The sequence below is a fragment of the Berghia stephanieae genome, chromosome 6, assembly GCF_034508935.2.
Source record: "Berghia stephanieae isolate SIO BIC M18660-M18661 chromosome 6, UCSD_Bste_1.3, whole genome shotgun sequence".
NCBI classification, from domain to species: Eukaryota; Metazoa; Mollusca; class Gastropoda; order Nudibranchia; family Aeolidiidae; genus Berghia; species Berghia stephanieae.
Window position 1 is genome coordinate 30,123,289 of NC_088365.1, and position 10,000 is coordinate 30,133,288.

The 10,000-nt window shown below is 35.3% G+C and overlaps 1 protein-coding gene across 1 annotated transcript in view; it reads left to right on the plus strand.

The window, feature by feature from the left end:
* The window catches only part of LOC144974825 (uncharacterized), a 91,473-nt gene extending 86,025 nt beyond the window's left edge, over positions 1-5,448 (plus strand). Inside the window, exons 4-5 of the mRNA XM_078918148.1 lie at positions 1,341-1,462; positions 3,403-5,448. Of these exons, the coding sequence (XP_078774274.1) occupies positions 1,341-1,462; positions 3,403-4,330 (1,050 nt within the window). The 3' untranslated portion in view covers positions 4,331-5,448. The remainder of the gene's footprint in view (positions 1-1,340; positions 1,463-3,402) is intronic.
* The last annotated feature ends 4,552 nt before the right edge of the window (positions 5,449-10,000 follow it).

Here is a 10,000-nt window from a genome sequence, read left to right on the forward strand (position 1 = left end):
TTTTCCTCCAGAGCAGCACAAGCCGTGTAGATATTGGTTCGTATAATAGCAATAAATCATAACCAATTCATATGATTCATGAAGGTAAAGTACAAAAACTTGAGCATTGAGAAAGCGCGATAGCCACTAAATGTTACAGTGAATGACATAATCATTCGGATGGTGAAACGGTTTGAACTGAGATTTTGCCAAGTTGAGTTAGAAGGTCAATTTTTTAAATAAAAAATGAGTTCTTGTCATAAATTGTCATAAATGATTACATCAACCCCTTTTGTACATCTTTCGGAAATATCAAAGCTTTATTTCACTTCTAAATATTTTTTACAGATAGTCAAGTTGAAAAAAGTATGAAATTTGAGAAAAGTTGCTGGAAACCTTTCCCATACATCTGACCATAACTTCATGAAAAATCACCCGATTTACTTCAAATAAAGATTAAAATGCTCCGGTGAGCGTATCATTTCAGAAAATGAAAAAATACAAATCCAAAATTTTCACCTTCCGACTAATTATGTCATGCACTGACACGAATGTGCTCACAGCGCTTTACAAGGGAGGGCCAGCCAACAACAGCATGAAGGACGAAACATGACGCATGTTAGGCGATATTACTTCTTTTTTTCAAACATAGACAATACTGTTAATGGCCAGTTATTCATTTTACACTCTTGTGCGGTGAGAGAATGTGAGTAAAGAGCATTTTCCAAGGACTCAACTATTCGCCGTTCAGAGCGGGACTTGAATTTTGCACCGTAGGTGAGTCCACAAGACAACAAAGCCGTACAAGGAGTGCAGTTTTAGTATTGAGTATGAAGGCATAGACAGTCAGCAGTGAAGGGCGTGGTCAAGGAAACAGACACTAATGTAACGTCATTAGTGGTCAAAGGATAGAAGTTCATATGTAAACAATGGATACCTTAATATCATTAAGTAAGATCTAAAACATAAGTATAACAAAAACAAATACAAAACAAAACAGACACAAAAATGACACCAACGAAAGAAACGACCAAGCAAGACAACAGCAATAACAAAACAACAACTCAGCAAATAAGTAAATAAATAACTGTTTGAAAATAGATAAATCAAAAGAATAAATAAATAAATAAATAAATAAATAAATAAATAAATAAATAAATAAAAACAAGAATCAAAATAAACACAAATAGAAACAAAATAAAATCTAAGATGTTTACATTTTAAAAGAAATAAATCAGGTCACTGTAAATGTTTAGATTTTTAATCAATACTTTTGTTATCAAGATCATGCTATCGTAACAACAAAAGTGATATTTGTTTAGAAAATAATACACAGATTATCTCCCTTTTTCCGTATGCAGAATCGCAATTTGCATCGTCCACCTTTCTACTTTCTACTCAGCATGGGAATAACAGATTTGGCAAGAGCTGGCTTTTGTTTACCCGTTGTCATGGCAACCGCATTGCAGGGGTCAATTTGGAGGTATTGTATTATCCATATTTTGATGTAATGTTGTTGTTGTTATTATTGAATCGGGTCTTGTTTTTTTCAATGTAAATTTTCAAGTGAAACAGCATCGCAGGATCAAAAAAATGGGGTATCAATGGCCAAGCGGCATCTGGCAACCTCTCGTAACAAAGTCAAGCAAGGCTGAGCGTGATTATGGATCAGATGAGTTAAAATGAGTAAATAATTCTCCAGCTTTATGCCATTAGGTAAAGAACATAAAGAGAAGTTCTCCAAACGTTGAGCTGTCCTGTCTGGAAGGGAAATTGGCTTCCCAGTTACTTACTGAGGAAATGATATGACTATAGATAGTATGCGCTTGGCTAATAAGCTCACAACATTGCCATCCGGACTTATAACGAACCAAAACACAAAACTGTGTGTAACCATGAAGGTTTATAGTCTGGTTAAAACAGTTGAGTGAGAATTTCTCATAAACGCGGGTGGCAAAAAACAATAACAACGACCTGAGTGACGTCAACTTTGAACTATCTATACGTTAAAAGCACATTGAGCATAATAAAACTGTGGATTGATGTTAATTGATTGTACAAATTTATTTTGTTTTCATATATTTTCATACAAAAAAAAAGTGAGATGGAAAAGATATCTGTCATCTTAGTGGATAAAAAAGAGGAGCTAAAAATATGAAGAAAAAAAAAGAAAAAGAAAACAAAGCAAAGAACCAAACCTGCACGAAAAATGACGATTTTAAATTTAAAAATCGAAACAAAATATAATAAAAAATTTATAATACCAAACACGACACTTTTATGGCTAAAATCCTTCAGAGTCATACAAACTACAACAAAAAATTGGGTATATGAAAATTGGGTCACATAAACAAAAGACCAAAGATGAAATAATTTTTTCAGCATGGGAATAACAGATTTGGCGAGGTCTGGCTTTTGTTTACACATTATGATTCTAAAAGAATAAAAATCATAAAATACACCAAGTCTGAACAGTCCAGTGCAGATCTCTATTTATGATCGTTCTAAAACCAGAAACCCAAATGGGGAATTCTCCCCTTCCCCCGTCGATACAAATTGATATTAAATTCTCGAAAAAACCCCAATCCCGACAGAGTGAAAAAATTCCTCACACGTCACTCAAACTTGCAATGTTTTAAGCTTTGTACTTGTCATCAAATATATAAAATAAACATAAAAAGCAACAGATTAGCGACCATCCTCAAGCCCCTCCCTCCTCCACAAATGAATTAAAAAAAAAAAAAGAAAATCAAATAACCAAAAAACTAAGAAGTAAAGAAAAACATTATTTTTCACCAGAGATGGGAAATGACAACTTTTTTTTTCTCTTGTGTTGAGAAGAGTAGTAAAGTATGTTATGATCTGGAAAGTGGTGGGTGATACAGTTCCAAACAGTGCACCAAGATTAAAAATATAATCGTTGTGTTTCAGAACCACATGCGGTCAACGGACAATAAGCATTACTTTCTATCCTTTAAACTGGACGATTGTCTATCGCAAGCTATTTTACGCCAGATCTAACAGACCAGCAAGCTAATTAATCACCGCTATATAGAAAAAAAAATATCGAATACACGGGGAATCGGTACCGATCGCTTTTATTTATGAGGCAAATACTTTAAACTGAGTTATCGGAACCCTAAAAAGAAAATAGAAAAATACAAAGGAAAAAACCCCAAACCAATCTATTTTTCTATCTGTATTATCTATACTATGCTATGAACCATGATTATCTCATCATGGCATGATCTCCAATTTCTAAATCTTAGACTTAGAAAATTTACTATAAATATAATCACTCTCTCAACCTCCACTCCCGCACACGTTTTTCTCAACGAGCGAAGAATAGTACGGAATTGCAAACGCTATAAACACATTTTAAAATATTAAATCATAAAATTTCCCTCCTCTTTTAATCCACAGACATGGAGATACAGCATGCAAGATGTTTGCTTTCGCTGCCTCTTTCTTTGTCTTCAGTTCCACCCTCTCCCTGTTGGTTATCTCCGTTGAGCGTCATCTTTCCATTGTCCACGCCAAGGCATACAGACGTCGCTGCCACGGATTCATCAATCTCTTTGCCACCATCTTCATTTGGGTCACCGCCTTCTTAGTCTCCTTTCCGCCCATTTTCGCATCAATGGGCGCAGGAGAGTACGTGTTTATTTCTGAGGAGTCCCAGTGCACCTACGACCACAAGCACTTCTCACACAATGATGGATTAAACTCGGTGTTGACCTTCATTGGCATATCGCTCCTAACCCTTTTCCTCTACTACAGAATATTCGTTTTTATGAGGTCACATCGACGCATGCGCCCTTTACAGCACAGACCCGCATTTAGCAGTTCGTGGACATTTGTCGGACCCGGAGCAAACGGCCAAGCTTTTATAAATTGGTTAAACGGATTCGGCGGTAATGCTTCTAATGCTTATCAAAGACCTGCAGCGGCAGCGGCGGCTACAGTTGTAGGGTCGGGTAGAAACTTTGATTCGATTCCTAGCCAACCTGGACATCAGCGATTTACTCAAAGACTTAACTTTGGAAGAGTTGTGAACTTGTGCACTACAAAAAACGAACATTTGACAAGGTTGTTCTTTATCATGACACTGGTACACGGAGCCACATGGCTTCCTTATGTTATTTTGTCACTGTGGCGAGTTTTTATAAGCTCTTCAAATATACCTGCGGGGTTCATCACTTACGCCGCATGGCTCAGTTATTCCCAGGTGGCCATTTGCCCCCTGACATATTTTCTGTCAAGAGGAAAGTCAAAAAATACGTCAAGAGTTATTCAGATGGAACCGATGGAACGAAATGAATTCTTACTTGAGAACAAAATCCCGAAATGAATGTTGTACGTTTACTCTCGTTTACAAAAATAGAATGAACTTTGTCTGTTAAAGAGGAGATTGACCCACATATGGCTGGAACTTATAAAGGCGTTTCAAGAGACTTTATGTTGGCGATTGACTGCAGAGGGCGAAGTGACTGAGTGGTTGAGGCATTGCATTGTGACCCGGATGGTCCTGGGTTCGAGCCCCGCTTCAGACACTTTCGTTTTTTTTCCTTGGGCAAGATTATTAATCCCCTCCCCCCTATTTTCTCATTTGGACAACATGGATGATTTCTGTTGACATCAGACATCTTGTATAATATTCCTTCGTGAATGCCTAGGCGACGATATCTTATGACGTCGTAGCGGAAAGGCATTATTTTTTTTAAATTGACAGCGGATATATGTTTCTACTTTCATTTCTATCAACCAGTCAGAATGTGGAATCGTAATACATAATTTATTATCATTCTGGTTGATATTTAACAAACCGAGAACACCAATACAAAACAAATCAAAACAAACAACAAACAAATCAACCATTGAAATTCAAAACTAACGAAAATAGGGAGCTAAACTACCAGCAGTTGATTGTGTCATCGTGCATGCATTGTGCCACTCCTATAAAGTCTTTGATGTAAAATAAAAGTCTTTAATTTATATTGTCTGTAATGGTTTATTAAAAGTGTTGTCAGATAACAAATTCCATTTATGTCCCAAAACGTTTATTTGACTTATGGATCAGCTTGTGGTGATGACAAAGATATTAGTGAGGAAAACTTCTCTAAATTGAAATTCATGCTAGGTTTAACAAAGCTCAGTGTTTGAATCGATGATATTAAGGGAAATGTTTCAAGTATGTGTTGACTAGAGGTTGTTATATTTTTGACAGTGATCGATTTTGTCACAAAGAAAGTCTTTGTTGCTTGTAGCATAAGAGCAGCGAAAGAAATGAGTGTGTATTGTTGAAATGTGCTTTTAAAATTCATAAATTAATATTATAAAAATAGAATTCACATTAGCTGTGCTATTTGTTTTCTATCTTCAATATCTTTATAATAAGTTTGTAATTGTCGTGACTAAAATGATAATGAATTTGATCTCTTTATAAATAAAGTTTATGATTCTGCTTTATTTATTACCTTCACTTGTTTGTTATAAAAATGTCAACTTTCTCTGAAGACAAATTCTGCATACGATGAATACGATACAATGCCAAACAAAGCAGCGAGGACAAGAGACGCATGCGCACAACCAACATGACGTTCTCTCTCTAATAACTTTTCCGCCGGTGACGTCCAATCAAGGGACGCTACTCTTCCGCTAATCTCATTCCCTATAACACAAAAGAGACATTAGAGCAGCAACATCACCCGCAAATCTCTAGAAAGGAACCCTCAAAGACGGCTTGGACATCAAAACAAAACCAAAAAAAAAAGCTACAAACAAACAAACAAACAAACAAACAAACAAACAAGAAACAGATATGGAAGCGTTCACTGCTTGAGGACCTTAGACAAAGAGGAACTATCGGAAATTTCCAATAGCTGAGCTATGGTTGCTATCACGTTAGTACATAATTAAAAAAAAAATTTAAGTACCTAATTCTTTAAATGTTTTTATTAAACCCAGTTTTTACTTTTGAAATACAACCTTTTATTTTATGGCCATGGTCTCGGAGGAAAAAAAAAATAAAAGCTTGAGCTTTTATATAGCGCAATATCCACTAAACGTGCTCAAAGCGCTTCACAAGGGGTCATAACCAACAGCAATACTGCCGTTTTATTAAAGAACACAGTATCTGCTATTTGGTTAACATTGCATATACTGTGTTATTAAAAACAAGGGCAGAATACTTAACATGTAGAATGAGACATGACACCTGTTAGGCGATATTGCAATTTTTTTTTTCGGACAGAGACAACGCTGTTAACGGCCAGGTTCTCATTTTACACCTGAGTACGGTGAGAGAATGTGAGTAAAGAGTCTTTTCTAAGGACTCAACTATGCGCCGAGCGAGGCTCGAACCCAGGACCTTCCGGTCCGAAAGCGGGTGTCATACCACAAGGCCACATAGCCGCACTGATGGAACTGATGTTGTGAGTCTGAGAAACAAGATAGAGTTTACAAAAGACATTATTCGGTGCTAAGTCTTAATAGGAGGCAAGAAGAAGACGGCAAAGGACAGATCAAAGTGACAGAAGATTATAGATGATCTATGCTCCTAGAGTAGGAATAAGTGAAGATACTAACAAAAAATTCAGGCTTTTTCTCCGGGTACTGGACCAAAGCCCTCTTGTTGTCGGGTGGATGCTTTGCAGATTCACCATTTCTCCAATTTGTATTAGCTCGTCCCTATTTGTAGCAATTTATACTCATTACCCCCCCCCCCCCCCCCCCCGTCGTGACTGAGGTATGGATGAGTAGCCTATATAAGTAGGTTTACAAAAGTAATTAATACAACAAGGATTTGCATTCTTGTATAATGAGAACGCTCCAAGAGTAACTCATTGTATGACACTGATATTTTATTATGCTCGTCTCAAGGGTATTACAATCCGTTTACAATTACAATTAAGCGAGCAGCAAACGGTGAAAATAATTCAATTAGTAGATTTACCGATCTCTTACGTCTATTTGTATTACGCAGACTTAGGCAGGTCATTGGATGTGAAAATATTTATTGAAAATATTCTTTATGTCTTTGTATTTTTAAAGGAATCTATTTTACTTTTTTTTTGGGGGGGGGGGGGGGGGGTTGGAAAAAATCACAATGATAGTGGTAAAATAGTAGTAAAAGATTTATTATAAGTGTCATAAAACCTCTCCAGGGAAACGATTCGGCCATCGCTCCCAGGGTTTATTTTCCATTGTTCCAATTAATTATAACACGATAAACTACTTCGAGATCTCATTTATCATCGATGTTAACACGATCGCCCTTTGAATGGGACCCATGCACTAGATCAATGTTGACATAGTGTCGAGCGTCCAATGTATTGATAATCACTGGCACGATAATAATGATTATCGATACAATTAATGGACCATTACTAGTCTTAACGATTACAGAGAGAGAGAGAGAGAGCATTTCACTATTATGGCTTTAGAAAGAAAGTATTCTGCGATATACATTGCTATACACGGTGAGTATAGATATGACAAGCGATCCACAATACTCTTTTCTACAAAAGTGTCTTCAGTTTTAATAGCACGCATCTGTCGACAGTATCAACTATCTATTCTTTTGTAACATAACAATATTTTAACGATTTCATGTTATTACAATGTAAGACACCCCTTTTAAGTATTCATTTTAAACAAAATATTATTTTGAGTTAGATTAACACAAAATCATAAGATTGCGTTCTCTACATACACTGGTTTAATTAAAATCAGACAATACAAACCATGTAAGGCATTCGGTGAAAGCATCCGAGACATTTATTCTGTCAAGGAAACGTTACAATCTTGTAGTCAATGGGGTTTGGCATTTGATTTGGATGATATCGGCCTCTCTGTTCACCCCTTTTTTATTGAATCAATCTCCGCCAATTTTAGATAATTTAAAATTTGCTTTCAACCCATGTCATCGGACTGGACAACGCAAACACCAGATTCATGCAGTCTTCAGCGCTAAAATGGGCTTTTACATATTCCGAGTTAATGTAAATATGCAGGGTGTACCAGTTTGGAACCCATAAGAAAATAGTTTACGGAGAAACGGACAGGATAGCTAAGCACAGGGTGTTAGCCTAAATAAAGAGAAATAAGTTTTAATTAACACAAATCAGAACTTGAATAATCACTTAGCAGATTTTTAACGATTAAAAAAAAATACATACATCTTTAATGGATTTCAACCATTTTCCCACCATTTTGTGTGATCAGTACTTTGATGCGTCGCTCAGGTTCTCTCCAATTGCCAAGTGTTTTTGAGCATTTCCTTGCTGACTGATTCAACTGCCATCATTAAACGCGGCAACAATAGAAAACTTGAATCATTTCGTATGAACTGAGACACATTTTATAATGATAGCTTCATTGGTTTCATAATAAATATAATTTGTTATTGGTCCCAGATTTTTGGGGCACCCACTCACCCCGAGAGGGTGCCGTTCAGAGACATGAAATTTGTGTGATCATAACGGAGCGTAAATCGCGACACAATCTCCTCCTGTCCCTTTTTGGTCTAGATGTATGACACTCGCCTTCGAACAGTTTGGTCACTGGTTTGTGTCCTCGCTATTATAAAGCTCATGCTCTAAGTTTGAAACATGAGCTTCTTATCCACAATGAAATTTATTTACAGTCCCGGTTAATCCTAAAACAGCGAGCTTAGATTATTTTTTCAAATTATAATTCCTCCAATTATTTGTTAATAATAATAACAACTAGATGATAATAATGATGATGATAATAATGTAGATGATGATGATAATAATAATAATGACAACAACACCACCACCACAAATAATAATAGTAATAATAATTATAATAATAATAATAATAATAATAATAATAATAATAATAATAATAATAATAATAATAATAATAATGATGATGATGATGATGATGATGATGATGATGATGATGATGATGATAATAATAGCAATAATAATAATAGTTATTATTATTACTATTATTATTATTATTATTATTATTATTATTATTATTATTATTATTATTATTATTATTATTATCATTATTATTATTCTTATTATTAGTAGTAGTATTATCATCATCATCATTATTAGTAACATCATCATCATCATTTATCATCGCCAACATCATCAGCATTATGTGCATTATCATCATCGTCATCATCATCATCATCATCATCATCATCATCATCATCATCATCATCATCATCATCATCATCATCATCAAGATCACCATAATCAGTACTAATACCATCTACATCATTCTTAATGATTTGCATTTGCCGATAAATATCACTACATTATTACAAACCCTATACCATTAGATTGACAAAATCAACATAGCGAACTGGGTTGATTTTATTGTCTTGATTTGTTAATTACATTTCCAATAATTTTTACCAGTTATTCTTTTCCAGAAATCATGCAAAATTAACATGTCTATCCCACCATTAATAATTTCTAATTGTAATCGGTTATTATTTTCACCACAATTTGTGCCACTGTTATAAAGGATATTCAGCGGGGATATTTTCTCTCAACATGACGGGCAGGTAATTGTACTCGCATCAATGATTGATATGACGAAACCGATTACATCCCCTAGTTGCTTCCTGCTTTGACGGGGGATGCTTGTCAACTGATGGGACGGTGATGGTATCGCGTTATAATTGGACATGATGTAGTGACAAAAATACAATATTAATATAATATATCATTAAAATAACATTGGCTTATGGTTATGATTATGAACAAGGAATGAACAGTCAGTCAGTTGCGTGATGCCGAGGCAGAATAAACAAGGTTGGGTGCGAAAGTATCGCCGTGAGTCTGTGTATATGTGTGTGCGTGAGTATGTGTGTGTGTGTGTGTGTGTGTGTCACGTGATTGATTGTATTAATGTCGATGAAAGAAGAATACAAAACAAAACAAAACTAAAATAAAACAAACAAAAGCAAGACCAATATAAAAATACAAAACCATAAAACAACAACAACAACAGCATCATCATCATCATCAACAAC